The 16802-nt window shown below is 43.0% G+C and overlaps 1 protein-coding gene across 2 annotated transcripts; it reads left to right on the top strand.

Annotated features, from left to right (window-relative positions):
• The first annotated feature begins 659 nt into the window (after positions 1 to 659).
• cramp1 (cramped chromatin regulator homolog 1) lies at positions 660 to 16678 on the top strand. Of its 2 annotated transcripts, none has more exons than XM_080904293.1 (20): positions 660 to 912; positions 2689 to 3065; positions 4859 to 5061; positions 5156 to 5309; positions 5762 to 5845; positions 6023 to 6071; positions 6303 to 6388; positions 6828 to 6951; positions 7802 to 7883; positions 8053 to 8994; positions 9286 to 9457; positions 9633 to 9805; positions 9913 to 9987; positions 10092 to 10173; positions 10347 to 10457; positions 11100 to 11257; positions 11897 to 12083; positions 12351 to 12518; positions 12755 to 12900; positions 13817 to 16678. In XM_080904293.1, exons 2-20 carry the CDS (start codon positions 2690 to 2692, stop codon positions 13928 to 13930), a joined length of 3486 nt encoding a protein of 1161 aa, XP_080760419.1. In that variant the 5' UTR covers positions 660 to 912; position 2689; the 3' UTR covers positions 13931 to 16678. The 2 variants fall into 2 exon arrangements, with proteins under 2 accessions (XP_080760419.1, XP_080760418.1); XM_080904292.1 differs by lacking the exon at positions 660 to 912 and adding an exon at positions 2097 to 2305.
• The last annotated feature ends 124 nt before the right edge of the window (positions 16679 to 16802 follow it).

Genomic DNA, 16802 nt, shown 5'->3' with positions numbered 1-16802 from the left:
TCGAGCCCACCCAACTATGACACAGCGGATTATAACTGGTCCTCTGCCAAGCTGAGGTGCGCTCGTTTCACTGCACCCAGACTCCCATTACGAGTGAAAGACTTTGGAGAAGCAACTGTGCATTGTTCCCGGAACAGCACTGAGGCTATAGTTTTCTTATTTAAATATGATTTACACGGCTGTTTAATTATGGCAATAGGTTATACACATCTTCTACAAAAGCAGGAAAGTTTCGCCTTGTGAGTCTCAAAAACGCTTTAAACAGTAGTAGACATGGACTAATTTCCACGTGTGCGCTTGTTTTATTCTTAAACAGATAAGTCTGAGATGATGATATCAACTCAAAACGTAGTGCTCAACACAGTTAGTGTTTTGTTTCAGTTCTTCTTAGACATGTGGGGTTTTTTTATACTCCAATACAAAATTCAAGCGCATCCTCTGAGTTCCGCCTACTGAATTGTTCGTCAAAATGTCAATCATTTTTTGGGCGGAACTTGTCTTACAGGACCAGAAATGTTAATTGCAGTGATAAACTATTGTTAAAACAAACAAAAAAAATTAATAGCTAAAAAAAGGGTTAGATTATATATCACCCAGAGTCGCTTAAAATGTTTAGTGTACTAGTCGGTAAACTTGGCGAGGCGTGACAGGAAGAGAATGACAATTGGTCTTTCGTTGTTAACTCTTCCACTAACAGTTGGCGGAGGTTTCTGTCAATCAAACTTTAACCGCCGACCTCGTGTTTTTTTAGCCAATCACAGTCTTTGTTTTTGTATAGTAATGGGCGTGTCTGCGCGCGCTGACAACGGGGCAGCTGGAGCTGTCATCGGTAGCAAGCTGGAGGTCTACAGTCAGCTAGCAATGCTAAATTGTGTCTCGTTTGGGAATACTACCAGCAATCTTCTGCTTTAGGTAAGCTCAGTAATATTTACCAATTCAACAACCTGTTTTGGACTCTGTACAAAATAGCCGTTATGCTAGGAGCAGTTTTATAACGTAAAATCTTGTTTGACTTGTTATACTGTTAATGTTAGCTAGCCAACAACAGCAGCCATGCTGGACATAGTAGCGGGCTATCCACGGAAGAAATATTTGACTACATTTAATATATTTTGCTATATCTACTTACTAGCAACTGCTTGTAAACACCTCAAATTATTACACCACCGCACTTCCAAATACACGTGAAGCTTCCGATATAATATTATACTCGTGATGAGACTATTACAGCTGCTAAGTAGTTTTTAATGTAACACTGCTGTGGGACGCGAGTAATGTCATTTAGTGAAGTAAAAAGAGAACCGCGGTGTCAACTCAGATTGCACTGAAAGAAAATGATAAAACAGAATAAGTACAGCTATAGCTGTCCATCACTTGAAGTTTAAAGATCTTATTAAGCTCAATTGAAACATTAAATAGCTGAATCAATTATCTAAGGCTTTCATAAATTATTAATTCGTCTCAATTTGTGCCAGAATTGCCTGATAATCAGCTGTATGCTGACACGAACTGAGAGATTTAAATGCTGTGTGGCAAAAGAAGACATTCGTGATGTTTCCCCATACTAAAGCTGCCCAGGTCTGATTTTTTTTTTTTTTTTTTTTTTTTGTCGTCCTTAAGCACTGGACATCCCCTCTCCTGATTATTCAGCAAGCATAAAATTAAGTTGTGGGAAAACAGTAGAGCACATAGGATAAGAAACTCTGCAGTGTTTACACATTTTAACACAAGTGCAGCACCCCTTCTACTCCTTCAGCTCCTTCTACTCAACGTGTACTTAAAGCCACGTCCTGATTTTCCTCACGTGCCATCGTGTGTATTTATGAGGGGCTGTAGTATTGCTGGCAATTAATAACATTATCATGGCAAAGGTTTGAGCATAAAATGATTTCTTTTGCAGGCACAATTTCTGCTTATGATGACGTAGTGTGAAGCGAAGTCCACTCACAGCCTAATAAAACTATACCTGCTTATATCAATTCAAATGAGCTCAACCGACACGGGCTTTTTGTAAATTATTATCCATCAAAATGCAGTTAAATATCTCGTATTTGCGGCTGGTTTTGTGTCATTTATGTCTCGTTGCATGGAAAGCATTGAGTAATGTTGTTGCTGATAGAAGAGACAGTTGAACTGCGCAGAGAGTTCAGCTCAGTCGAATCAGGAGCAAGGAGAGGGCATAAAAGCGGAGCGATCGCTCTCGGCTTTATTATGCTCAATTTGACCACTAATTGCCAGTCTAACCGCTCGGACCCATGGTGAAGAGAAAGAAGACATCGTCTACTACAGAGGAGCACCAAAATGGGTAAAATTAGGTTTGAAATAAACACTTTATTTAGAGGTCGAAGGCACCGAGGGGGTTTTCGTTGTCGTTTCTGCAGGGCGCTAAACTGAAAAGCGGTCGCTTTTGAATTCAGTTTAAATTAAATCGTCATTATTGGCCATTAGAGCGGAAAGCTACTCGGAAAAGCATCGCTGCCAGTCTTCTAACTGCTTCAGTTGTTAAATCTAATTTATCTCAAGGCATGAAATGCATATATTTGGTGTTGTTTTGACGGGACTGAAGAGGGGATTTGAAACAAACAGCGGCGGCCATGTTGAGAGACAGTGAACGTCGTCTTTAGAAGTTAATTTTGCACATCGCTTTGCTCCTAATGTGACGAATTTTGTGTAATTGTGTTGTGGCAGCATGACACCGGGCTCCAGGGAGGGGATCGGTGTCGATGGGAGGAGGAATCCGTCCAGAAAGCCCGACGGTTGCGACGAAGAGGAGAACGGAGAGCAGGCGAGCGAGGAGCGCAGTACAAAGGGAGAGGACGGAGTGGAAATTCTTAATCCATCAACCACGGGTCTCGGCTCCGGTTCAGCCCCGGTCCTTCCTGCTTCTGCTCCGAACCGAACCGGACCAGGCTCGACCCAGCTTCCCCAAATATCAGCTGAGCCCGGCCCTCCGGGCCCCGACCAGCATCATTTTCTCCGATCAAGCGTTCGACCTCCGAGCAAACGGATACGGAAGGATTCAATCGGCTCCTCCATCAATGGACATGGCGGGGCAAAATCGAAAGGTAAGTGAGTGACCAGCTCGGGAAAGAGTGTGTACAGGTGGGATCAGGAGAGATTGGGGGCTGCGCTGTCAGTTTTAGTTTTCTCTGTCGGTGCTTGCAGTGTGCTTGTCTGTGATGCCGTTGTGTTGCCGTGTATCCCCTGTGGGCCACTTGCTGGGTTGTACTCTGGGTACATTTTTTGGCTGCTCCAGCCCATGTTGCAACACCATCCTGTACACCACTTATGCGGGGAAAAAAGAAGCAAAAATCAGGAGAGGCCAGAAGTTAGATTTTAATTAAGATGTCACTTGATTGTTTTTGCAGTTTCTTGGAAACTGGCAGCAATAACAATAAAGGCACGGTGTTGTTATCAGCAGGAGGAATAAATCACAGGCTTAAAATGGACCTGATATCAGGACAGGAAAGGGACATTACTGAACAGGGTTGCTTACAGTTCTTTTGTCTTTTTTCTTATTATTTTCTTTTGGGACTATATAGGAAATTGGACTAGAATGGTGTTGCAGTTTTCAGCCAATCATTTCATTGACCCACAGATTTAGCCTAGGCTACCTTTGTTTTGTTTTTTTTTATCACCCCCCTTTTACAACAAATACCAGTAAAGCAGAGATTGTAATTTATTTGCCATTATTCAGTTTTGGTTTTGCAAATAATCTGAATGAGCCTCTGTAGTAACTCAGAGGGTGACTGATATCAGGAACTTTCTAAACAATGAATCAAAGCTAGAGATGACTTAAGGCTTTCAGGATGACTTTTAAACACAATGAAGGATTCCCCTGTAGGCTACCAATCACTAATAGTATTGTATTTGCTAAGTGTGAGCTGGTTGGTGTCAGTTTATCTATGCAGACGAGGCATTACCTCCTGGGTTTCCACACTACCTGTCCCTCTGGAGGCACAGACAGCTTTGGGTGGGGCTGAGACTTAGTAAGGTGGTGGTGGTTTTTGAGTTTGTTAATGAGGCTATGCCACCCAGTAATCTGTGTGTTCCTCATTGAAAAGTGGAATTTATTTGGAAAAATATTTCAGTACATTATACATCTGTGATTTTAATTTGTACATTTTTCCTTTTAAACTTGCTTTGTCCACAAAACAGCAGCCATTGATCAGATCAGAAACAATATTATTTACTTGTGTATCCTTTGACAGGTATGACTGGTGGATTTTTGTTGTTTGAAACAGAAAAGCTCTGATTGTCTCAGAAACTATATTTAGATTGAGCACAAACGTTTGACTGTCTGACTAAGAAAGCCTCACTTATTTTTATGTGATGCTATATCGGTGCACTTCTATTTTGAAGGCGACACATCTAGGTTATTGTCTGTGAACCAGTCACATGCTTGTGTTTGCAAATTAACACCCATTTGGGCTAAAAAAAAAAACAAAAAACACTTTTTTTTCTTTCTTTATTTTTTTTTATAATGTAGCACAGTACTGCAACAGCAACTCTCTGGGTGCTCCTGCTAATGTCTCCTGGTGTTGTGCACAATGCTGGGCCAGAAAACTTGGCCAGTGGAGCCCACCATGAGTTGGTTTTGGAACTGTGTAATGTAGACCTGACCATAGGGACTGATTGCTTTTCCTGTCTCCTTGCCAGAGCTTAACCACAGAGAGGGAAGCTCTGCAGGTTCTGTGCGCTGTAATGGCAGTGGGTGGCTTTGTGTGCATGTATTTTAACATCTCGCAAATCACACACCTCAGATCAGCCTTTTTTCGTTATGACATACAAAACAGCCAGGGTGGTGAGCTGATATTTAAGTTGTGCCTTTCCTCTGAATGTTTCTGTGTTAAAACAGGGGCAGAGAATGGCTCCTCTTCCCAGGGTGTGGTGGGACAGACCGGGCCTGTGGTCAGCTCCACGGGGGGAGTATCCAAGACCTCCAAGGGCCAAGGGTCTACAGAGAAGGAAGAACAAGCTGGTAACCAGAAAAGAGCCCGTCGGCAGTGGGAATCCTGGAGCGCCGAGGACAAAAACAGCTTTTTTGAGGGTCTTTATGAGGTAAAGCTTGCAACAACCTTTTACCAAGTTAAAAGTTTACCATGTGTAGATCTTTTGACGTCGTAGATTCACGGCTGCCCTCCTTTGTTCCCAGCACGGGAAGGATTTTGAGGCCATCCAGAACAACATTGCAATGAAGTACAAGAAGAGAGGCAAGCCAGCAAATATGGTGAAGAACAAGGAACAGGTCCGCCACTTTTACTACCGAACTTGGCACAAGATCTCCAAACACATCGACTTCGCTAACGGTGAGTTGCTTTTTTTCTCTCTCTCTTAATTCACCTTGGAATTTTTGATCCCCAAATATGAAGTTTGTACACTGTAATGACTTTATCGAATGACGCCTCATAAAAATGTGTACAACTCATACAACAAGGTGATGTCTTAGGCTGATCTTAATTGGTTTATTTTAGGTTTGTGTTTAGTTGTTTCAGTTATGCTACTTACTGCAGACACTGTGAATGAGAAGTAAAGAAGAGATGCTGTTAAACAGCCACATATATTATTATTTTTTCCTACAACAGAACTCAAACTGACATTTTTGTTTTTTAGCAAGCAAAACATATGTTAAAGAAGTTCACCAGATAAGCTGGAGCTCTTTTCCCCTACAAAAAGCACCCAGTGTTATTCTCATGTTATCTTTATGTAGCACGCACAGGCCTCCACCAGTGTTGTGACTTGTGCTTCCTTTCCTTCTCAGTGTACTCCAGGGTGTTAAAGAAATCTTCTCAAGAACTGTACGGCCTCATCTGCTACGCCGAGCTTCGCAAAAAAGTTGGAGGATGTAAGTGAGGGCTGTGAAAGCGCTTGGATGCAATGTAGACTGCGTGTGTTTTGCTGTTTGTTCTGCTGGTTGTGGACACAGGGGATGTGATTAAACTCCAGATGATCCCTGTGGCTCGGGGCAGTTGCCCCTGAGGAGCATGTCTTAACTAGCTGTCTTGTGTTTTGTCTTTGACAGTGATGGATGATAAGAATGTGGCAAAGCTGAACGAACTCATCCAGCAAGGGTAAGTCTGTGGCAGAAGCTTTGGCTAGTGGGTTTACGTACACATCTGGGATTGTGATACTTTAAACTGATGCACTAGATCACATTTGGAAAGATACAGATTAGCACTTTGCTAGTATGAAAAACAAATCTGAGGGCTGAGTTGACAGTATGTAGTCAGATGCTTTCTCTGTGGCACGGCAAGGTTTAGAGCTTACAACATATATGAATAAAGATTCTTCTGTTCCACCAGGGCCACCACCGTGCGCTCTAAGGGGAGGAACCTGCGGATCAAAGCTCCAATGTGCCGAGCGTTGAAGAAACTTTGTGATCCAGATGGTGAGTATGAGCCTGCAGAAACCCAGCACACGCGTTACAGAACAAGCACTGAAAACCTCACTGATGGTGAGACTGGGGGGTTCACGGGGGCGGGGCTTTTTTACAAAAACCATGGCATCAAGTGGGCTGGTGGTGTTTCCATGGTAACTTTGGGTGCAAAGTGAGGAGGATGAAGGAGATGACTGTTCTGACCAGCTGTCATCAACCCCTCTGCTCAATAACACCCACTCATCACACTTACTGAAAATATTTGCTTTCATCAAGGGTAGAAAAAGACTGTCTCTTGTCATTGTTGTATGTAAATCTGTGAATGGATCCCACTGAGATTGATGGCTGCCTTTTCATTTTGTCGTGGTTGATTAAGTGAGAGAGCATAGTTGAGTTTATAGGTTTTGGGCTTTTCTTATAGTGGCTGAATCTGTAATTTTGTGTCCTGCAGGAGTGAGTGATGAAGAGGACCAGAAGCCGGTGCGTCTGCCCTTGAAGGTGGCAGTGGAGCTCCAGCCACGCAGTAACCACTCCTGGGCCCGAGTTCAGAGTCTTGCCCACAACCCTCGCCTCAGGTCTGACATGGATAAGAACCACAATATATTTTCAAAAGCATAACATCCAAGAGTCGGAGAGATGTCATACCTTCATTAATTCATTTTCTATTATTATTTTATTTATTTATTTTATTAGTTCAAGCCATGGTGATGCAACAAAGCCTGAGCTAATTTAAGAACCTCTTCTTGGCTTCAAACTGCTTATTTCAGTTTGATGGTTTGCATGTTTTCCACCGTTTTCTGGGTCAGCTCTTTTTTTTTTTTTTTTTTTTTTTTTTGTGCAAATTAAATATGTGTGTATATGGTTTTTTTTTAAGCTAACTCGTGAAATTTGAAAAGTGTAAACACCCTCAGACATGATGCTGTTCAAAGTTTAAACTCTATTTCTTTCATTTTTAATTTTTGTTCTCAGTTCAGTTTTCAGTTAGTGTTCAGACTGGGTTTGCTTCTTTTGAGGTTCAGTTTCGTTTTTACTGGTTTCAGTGTTAGGGTTTTTTTTTGTTTTTTTGTTTAATTATTATGATAATAAGGGTTATTTATCATGGGTAGGTTGAAGAAGGGCAAAGACTTTGTGAAAATGGCTGAATTACAGCAATGTCAGTATGCATTTGTTTGCAAACGTGACAAAACAAATATAATAAAACTATACATTAATGAACATTTCTGTTTTATTTTAGTTATTTTTGGAGCACGTAGTTGGCGTTTTGATTTTTCCCACACAGGATTATTTCGGTTTTAGAAAACTCTATTAAATTTGATCCACAGTAGTCTAAGTGTAAAATGTAGAAGTAGTTTATGTCAGACGTATTCGACCTGGTAGTGTTGTATTTTGCAAAGTTGACATCAAATGTTTTTTCTGTTTTCTCAGGATGGTGGTGGAGCTCCACAGGAAAGTTTCCAGCCTCATAGAGTATCTGAAACAGAAGTGGGCTTATCATGACCAGCGGATTGTATCCTTTTTAAAAAAAAACATTACAGTGCAATATGTATGCAAAACTCTTCAGAGTGTTTTTCATTCCTAGTGTACATATTAGAAATGTACTGCTCTAACATGCTGCTTTCTGGGGCATATACCAGCTTGTGTCGAATATAAACTGGTCCTTAACGTTGAAAACTCAGCTTAAGAGTCTCATGGAGAGAGAGGCTCTAGAAGGCAACCAGACCAGCACAGCCTCTCCCAGCATAACTCAGAAGGAAGAACTTTTTCTTTTTCCAGCTGAGAGCTGCACATTGACTACACTGCCTGGGGTGGCACGTGTGGTTCACTCCAAAGCCTCCTGCACTGTCCATTGGATCGAGAGTGGCAAGAGCCGGCCTAATGCCAAGGAGTTGCCAGCTGCCCAGATCCTGGGCATCCATGCAGCTCCACAACCTCGAACTGGCAGCAAATCTGGGCGGGGAAGCGCTGCTGTTGCTGGTGCTTCACTGACTATAACGGGTGATGCTCGTCGAACTGAAACCCCCAACCCTGATCCATCAGCAGACAGTTCTGCAAAGGTAGAGGAGAAGAGACTTCAGTCCCCTTGTGTCCCAGTTTCCTCTCAGCAGACTGTCAGAGAAGAGGGAGATGGGATGGGATCTTCTGATCCAGGAAAGGCCTGCACTGGCGTTGAGGTCAGTGGTGGTTTAGCCATGACCAGAAGCACGGACAGGTCATGTAGTGGTGCCGATGGCTCCGCTGAGCAGTACAAAGAGGAGCAGAGCACCAGCGCGTCTTCCTCGGAGGCAAATCAGCCTCCTTCAGTCAAACCTTCAGTGACTGGCTCAGACGAAGCCGTGTCGCAAGCTTCCCCACCAGCGACCAAAGAACGGGTCGTTGAGCAGATCAGAGAGGAAGGCTGGAGCGCCCGTGACGCAGAGAACGTCACCCTGGCCGAGCTGTACCTGATGTTTGGGAAGCCAGGCAAGCTGCAGCTGGAGTACGAGTGGCAGCCGGTCACAGCTCCACCCAGCAACTCAGAAGAGGGACAAGCCTCAGTGCAGCCAAAGCCCGACAGGACAAATCGAGTTTTGCGCTGCTTACTCAAGCTGGTTTCCACTGAAGTCAACCCCAAACCTCTGGTAAGTTTTCCCTTTTCTGTCTTCCAAGATTGTGGCCTGGTGTGTTGTTTAAATTACAAGTTGAAAAGATGAAAAATGTGTAATTATCAGTGGCATTAAGGCTTAAAATTAAACATTTTTAAGATGCAGCAGTGTGAAGAGTTTATATTCCGTACAAAGCCAGCTGATGAAAAACATGTTACTGGTTATGTACTATGAACACCACAGGTTTTTTTTTTTTTTTTTTTTTTTGTCTTTTTCAATGAAAGTGCTATTTTGAGATAGGAGCATATCATGTGCCTTTTCCTTCAGGCTCCAGAGCTGTGCTCCACAGCCACATCACCCCTCAAGACCTATCAGGAGGAGCAAAACCAGGTCCTCACACCTCCGGCGAAGGGTCCTGTTGCAGGCGCCCGTAGCCCCAGCTGTGGGCGGCCACAGGCGTCTTTGCGCATGCCCAAGTTACAGCTGCCAAGTGCTGGAGGTATTTATGTCTCTCTCCTGCTGGCTTTTGTGATAAAGTCTTTTCTGTACTTACAGTGCTGTAGTTATTAAACAGCGAGAAGTAATTATGCAGCACCGATGCTTCCTCTTTAGAAGTTGTCTTCAAATAGCTGCCTTTCCTGATGTGGCACCACATCTGTTTCAATCCTGTTCAGGTGGGCGCAACCTTCCCCGCTCTCTGCTGGGTTCTACTGCAGTTGGCGAATCAGAAAGCAGCGTGTTCGCAGTACCCACCACGCTGCCACCCAACAGCTCACGGCACAACCGAATGTTCTCCCCTAACAAAGAGGCAGAGCTAGCCTTCAGACAGCAGCTCGACTCGATCAGTGTAAGCCAGAATAATGCATCATTTTTTGTTTATGCCAACTGTACAAAGACATAATTCATGTATTAACGAGCATTAATATGTGCTTTTTTCTTTTCTTTTTCTCACAGATGCAGTCAGATCTTTTCCTTTCTAGACAGCGAAAACCTCGGAACAGACAACTTCGCAAACCACTTGTAGTTCAGGTGAGAGCAAGATCATTATCCATTCATCAGTTCTGGGCTTGGTTGGGTGGAAGGCGGGTTTTCCTAAGTGTGTTTTTGTTTGGCCACTTCTTTCTCGTTCACAGCGAACACTGCTGCCCAGAACTACAGGAGACACTCCTCAACACGTCTGCTCCTTCTCCATCCTCTCCAACTCCTCTGCCACAGGTACTCCTCAGATGGCAGGACAGAACGATAGAATATGTCGTCAGCTGAGGCTGGAAATGTTTAGGGCGTAGTTTTACAGTATGCATTAATGAAATCACAGCTAAAAACGATTTCTTTCTCAGCAAGACCCTCTGGTAATTGTCTGCTCTCTCACTTCCTGTTTCTTCCTTCAGGAACTGGATCTTTCCGGCCGATCCATCCCCGACTAGCTCCTTCCTCTCGCTCTGTCCAAACTAAAACAACCCCAGCAACATCCAGCTCTGCGGGGGCCAGCCAGCTCTCTAGTATGGACTTCTTCTGTTATCTACTACATTTTTCTGTTTTATTGAAATATTGATAAACTCTACACCAAATATACTGCAAAAAAATTACATATTGTTGTTTTTATGGGGTCAACAACTTTGCTTTTATAAGCACCCAGTTTCACACCTTGGCTCAGGCGATTAGAGGATCATCAGGGGTCCTTTTGTCCCTCTGTGGGGGGATACTCCCACTAGGTTTAAATCTGGGACTCTCCACCATTTGACCTTAGAACTGAAGAAGCTTCTCGGATGAGAGGTGAAACGTCTTCAAGTAACTTAAAGAAGTCCAGACGCTTTTCTTTGCAAGCTCCTTTGACTACGATGACCTGGATGACTGAGAACCTTCACAGACATATTTTATAAAATTGCTTAAAAACATATTTAAGGTCCAAGTTGTATTTGTGTAAGATTCCTGTGTCAAAATCTAGAACTCTGAAAAGATCAGTGACAGACAGTATTTCTGTGCAGACGACAGAAGCAAAAACATTTTTCCAGAAGACCTTGGACCATCCTTTTTTTTTTTTTTTTTTCTTCCTGCTCTGCTCTTCACATGCTGTTGCTGTTGATGCTTATCAGGAGTGATATGACAAATCTCTCGTTTGCCTGAACTGTTAATACTTTCAGGTGCCATTGACCTGGCAGCTAAGTCTGCAGGCATCATCCCAGGCAGTCCCTGTCGGGAGGTGGATTCTTCCACTGTGGATAACAGCGCTCTTCTCGCCACCACTCCCATTGCTGATGCTGAGCCAGACTCTCAACTCCACCAGCAAAATGTTCCAGAGGTCAGAGACAGACACACACACACACACACACACACACACACACACACACACACGCTAGAAGCCTCCGTCATTTGATGTCTCCTCCTTGCCTTTGGCATGTGGCATTAGAATAAATGCTATTGCCCATTACCATCTTGGTGTTACATTTAAAACGGTCAGTTTTTGATTTATCTTACTTTAATGAAAGTTATTGCTCACTCTAATGATTTTCTGTTTATCTGTGCGGTGTAGGCCAGGTTTTGCATAATGTTTTTCTTTTTACTGTGCATCTGTCGTACAAGACTTCACAAATGATTTAGTAATTTTTATAGATTTTCTTTGTAGACATTATTCTTGCATACAGTTGTCATATTCATGATCACCTGTTTATTTGTCTGTTACGGTTTAAAAACAAGCTGCTCCAAACAGTTTGCCCTGATGGGATAAATAAAGCTGTTTGTATCGCCATCAGGGCGTTTCCTTGCTCACAGTGGACCTTTGTGAGGGAACACTTGGCTTAGTTAAAGGCAGTGAGTCTGCGTAACCTCATTTGTTTTCCAGTCGTAGCTGATCACCATTTGGTAAAGAAAATTGTCAGCTATGCTTGAATAAATGGTTTTAAAAAATGTGATGTGCTAAGTTAAATCGCTCTTTCCATAGAATGGCGTACCACCTCCGTCTCCTGGAGTCACCGGCGGGGGAGACTCACTCCTCTCTCCCCCAAGCGTTGCCTCGCTCCTTGATATCTCACTCCCAGGCCCTCCTGAAGAGGCTCTAACCCCCGGAGAACCTCAAACGCAGATCAGCGACTCCATCATCGAGCTTGCCATCAACTCCACACATTACGGTGCGTGCACGTGCAGACGTCTTACCCGAGCCATATTGACACGAAACTGCTAAATAAAGCTTGATGATGTTTGTTTAGTGAAATGGAAAGTGAGAGTAGGTTAGAAAGGTTTTGTAATTTCCACTGAGGTCAGCTTTGTGGCTCCACAGCATTAATTCCTCTGCAGGTTGTGGAAAAGAGTGCACGTTGACATCCAAGCAGCTAAACATCTGAGCCTGCTGAGTTTAATCGCTGATATCTCATTTCTGTTTGCCTGCTGCACTGCAGGTGAGGAGGCTGCTCTCTCTCCAGCCAAGCTGGGCAACAGCGACGGCTCCAAACTGCTGGCCTCGTCTCCCTCGCTCAGCCCATCCAGAGGCTGGATCCCTTCACCCAGCCACGACCCTCAGTGGTACCCCAGCGACTCGTCTGACTCCACACTGGGATGCCTCCTTTGTAAGAGTTTTTTTGCTTCCTTTCTCAAGAGTGTGTCAGAAGTTACATTTTAGGCCCAGAAGAACAGAATATTAAGTGGATGTATTTTTATCATTACTTCCCACTAAAAATGCTGCATACAGCAGCACGTGCAGTCAACATTTACAAAGATTTGTTTGTAAAATCCCCAATATTACTAACACAGCTGTATGATGAAAGGCCATTTACTCAGTCTTTTGCTCTTATTTTCCTTGCAGCCAGCATGGTCTCTCCTGATAAGGGCAGACGGACCACCCTAACCCCCACTGGCCCCTCCAGTGGCACAGCTCTACTCGGTCCTAGCCTCCTGGACTGCAATTCTCATGATTCCTTTCAATCCCGTGGCCTTCCTGATGTGGCAGAGGTAAGTAAATGCTTGTTGATTAAATGAAAGAAAGTTGTGACTGAGAAGCAACACTTGCCACAAACACAACACAGTCTGAATCTCAGCAACCAACATGTTATTAATTAGTCTCTAAAATGTAAATGTAAAAACATCACTTCCCATTTTAAAAATAACCTGCATTTATATCCACTCTGAAAATGTGGTTCTTATCCCCTTTTGGATCTGTCCTGCTGTGCAAGTGGACTCTGACCCAGAGCCGGTTGTGTTAGGGACCACATGGTACCTTTTGGATAGATCAGCTTCTGGGCTGATCCACCAAATTTTAGGTGATTTTTAATGAAAAACTTGTTGAGTCACACCCTGAGATTCAGACACCATACCTTTTGAAATGCTGACAGCATTTAATATCTGAATCTCAGTCTGTGAACACGTTTCCATTTTTAGTGCTCTCTCTCGCTCTCTTGCGTGCTTTGATAGCGACTTTATGAAGAAATGAATCGGGAGTGTCAGTTAGCTGGTTCAGGTGTGGCAGGAGGGGATGAGGCAGAGAGAAGCTCTAAGTTTGTTAAAGAAAACCTGCCAGTGAGCAGGTTTAGTTCAGATTGTGTTAAGTGATTCATCTCAGGGTTAACAAACGCAGACTTGTTAGCTTAAACCTGTTTCCTGGGATGGGGCCCAAACCTGCCTGGGAGGTGAATAGAGCCCAGTGACTGTTGCCTCCTGTGTTTGGACTAACACATCTGCTTTTTCAGTAAATAATTTAATTTCATTGACAGATATTGATGTGATGAACTTTCCCCCCCCCCTGCACTCTTGACCTAAAGTATGAAACTGTTCGAGGGATGTCTGGAAAAATCTTGTTTTTTGGTTTTTTTTTCTCCTTCTTGGATTTGCCCTTGTTGTCAGTCTGAAAGCTCTTTGGTGTTGCTTGCAGATGGATTCTCAGCTTGCTTGTATGATGAGTGAGAGCAGCATAGACTACATCGCTCGCTTCAATGATCTGGCTCAGGAGCTCGCCGTAACTGAGCCCTCCATTCCACCTCCCTGAGGAAGACTCCACCAAGCCATGGTCATCTGTACCTCTAATCTACAGCCAGTTCCAGGCATTTCCACAGTTCCAGGAGAGAGAGACACAAACTTCTGGGCCCACACTTGGAAGCAGTGACTACTGCTAGAAATTCAAAACCGATTTGCAGCCAGCAGCTGCAAATTACCCCAACTTTTACCACGTCTGGTTCTCACACCTGTCGATAAGCAGGCCGGTCCTAAAAAGAGACCAAGGCAGAACTTTGCTCATGTTGTTGGTGACAAGAGGTACTGTAAGTGAGGAGAGGAGAGGTTTCCTCTCTGTCTTCTCCCTGTTTGGAGAAAGAAGACTGGGGAGAAAGGCCAACCCCATCCCCCCTCAAAGCCATCCATGGCCTGTTTGTAAAAGTGCAATAATAGGTGGTCAACCGTGACCATTGTTCAAAAGCGAGTTGCGTTGGTTTCACTGAACTGTTCTCTAAGGAACAATTCCCTTTAAATACAAACACTTTAGATAAAACAAATGAGTTTACAAAGATACAACCTCATGTACAGGAAAATACTATGCCATATCCGAACAAAATATCTGCAACGATCTTTCATGTCTCTTCCTGCTCTCGGTGTGTGAGTGCATGAATGTATCTGTGTGTGCGTGTGTATTAAAGGCTGTAAGGCTGACCGCTCAAAATGTGCAGTTCAGATCATCAGCTGGTGGCAAACAGCCACTGGACTGTGATTTTTATTAAAAGTAATGTCGGTGAGAAAGAGATACTTGGCATAGTTCAGTAGCAAAAGTGGAACAAAACAAAGTGATGTGTAGAAGTTCATTTTTCCTGTTGGCCTCCTTTTTTCTTTTCTTTTTGTTCCTCATCTCTTATGAGTTCAGGTGTTACAGATTGTGTTGTAGTCACACGTGTTTGGAATCGGGTTCTTCATTTCTCAAACCCACATTTTAAAAAAACAAACAAAAAAAACAAAACAAAAAAAACAAACAAATACAAATAAAAAATGGCAGCTTGTTGGTTGACTTGGGTAGCTCCACAGATGCTGAAAATGTTATTGGAATTATTTTATTGTTGCATTCATTTCTCATTAGTTTTGTGTGCAGAGATGCAAGTTCAAATATTGGATTTTGTTGCATAAACAGGAATACCTTTTTAGATATTTAAGCCCTCTTCACACGTGTGGTATTTGGAGACTGAATCAGAATGTTTTAAAGAGTCTGTGCTGACAGTGCTTATAGCCACAAACAGCATAATGTGCGTAATGTACTGTTCTTCATGGTTGTTGCGTCTGAATGAAAGCCTTGAGGAACGTTCACATTAAAACGTTTCCTTTGACTCGGCGCTTTCCCAGCTCCTCATTCGCAAGCTGCAATAGGGAGAATTTCCCTCCTGTATTGTAGATGTGAGCGTGAATTGCACAGGAAGGTTTTAATGAAGGGAGATGAACAACTCAAAAAGATGCGCGTGAGCGGCAGCACTCTGATGCGTGCCTGTCTGTTAACATACATTCAGGCTTGCGCTGTTTTAAAAGGTGACCTATCCAGACCTGAAGCTGCCAGATCAACAGCAAGGAGGGCGTGTCTTTGTTTACTTTTGCTGTCGTTTTCAGTAACGCTGACACAACAGGTGGGCGCTCTCTTGCCGACGCCATCGATTACAAGGAAATCTAACAATGTTGCTCATTTACTTTCCTTAGTTCTGTTGCTTTCTTGCCGTCCTAATTAGTTCAAACAAATGAGCTGGCTGCAGCCACACATTCATTTTGTTTGACAAACTAGAATTATGAATGTCCTGGCTACTATTGAGTTCCCAGTAGAAATACACTCCATAAGAGCGAGCGGTTAATTTAATGAAACACTAAAGCCATAGTTGACTCCATTTATTTTAATTTTTGTTTTTTATTATATGCCCCCAAATTACTTTCCTCTGACTAGTGGATGCTAACAAAACACTATGACTAAAGAGTGGCTCTTGCATGTTACAGAAGCAGACATCGTTTCTCTGAATTTTTCATGCAGTACAGACTCATTGCCTTCACATTTAATTTGATCAACCAGCATCATCTCTATGCAGCTGTGTGAACCCGTTTGGTGTAAACTGTTAGACCTCTTTGTCATTCCACAAACGAGATTGTAAGACGATCTAACAAATGTAAGCGCTCCTGTGGTGTTAGTTTGTGAACATTTGGAAACGCTTGATCTTGTCACACTAGATGATTCTTAATAAGGAATCCTATTGAAGGATGTATTTGTACAAATGGAAATTCCAGTATTCACTGCGCTTTTGTAACATAATGTAAATCATTATTTGGACTATTTATTGTTAATATTTCTGAGACAAGTGTTTTTTCTGTTTTAATTTAAGGTGACATCCAAGAAAGGAGGAAAAAAAAAAAATACTGTTTTCAGTTTGTAAAAGGTGTTTTATTCTGTGCATAAAGATAGTTATAAAAACCTGCCTGTTTTCTTGTATTCACTGTGTTTGGGGGATACACAGCAGTTCATATACAAGCTTGTACAAAGTTCGGTCTTTGGCCTTGGGCTTGTTTCTGACAGGTTTGTCAGCTTCTCCAGAGATGGATGAGTGGTTTATCCGCACAGACTCCACACTGAATTCCTCGCTGCTCCCAATAAAAGTACAATCATGCTCCAATCCAGACGACACTTTAAAGTGACAAAGAATATTAGCCGGAAACAAAAACTCGACTGCACGTACGTGTGCTGAAGTGACTCATTTTCAGTGATGTGCTCTGCATACTGCATGGAAAATATGACCCAGAAACAGGTCGGGTGCTGCACCATTTTTCAATGAGAAACTGTTGGCAAACGTTGACTTTGTAACCACAGTAGATATTTTAAAGGAGAGTAAGTGACACAGTTGTGGGTAGAC

Source organism: Rhamphochromis sp. 'chilingali' (assembly GCF_963969265.1).
Source record: "Rhamphochromis sp. 'chilingali' genome assembly, chromosome: 15".
NCBI lineage: Eukaryota > Metazoa > Chordata > Actinopteri > Cichliformes > Cichlidae > Rhamphochromis > Rhamphochromis sp. 'chilingali'.
Note: the sequence above shows the minus strand (reverse complement) of the source record. Positions and strands in the feature narration are given on the sequence as shown.

Excerpts from the sequence above, each read along its gene's own strand:
- cramp1 (XM_080904292.1), top strand. The coding sequence starts at position 2,256 with ATGGTGAAGAGAAAGAAGACATCGTCTACTACAGAGGAGCACCAAAAT. Across the intron at positions 8,995-9,285 it reads AAGTCAACCCCAAACCTCTG|GCTCCAGAGCTGTGCTCCAC; the intron begins GTAAGTTTTCCC and ends CTTTTCCTTCAG. Across the intron at positions 9,988-10,091 it reads GCAAACCACTTGTAGTTCAG|CGAACACTGCTGCCCAGAAC; the intron begins GTGAGAGCAAGA and ends TCTCGTTCACAG.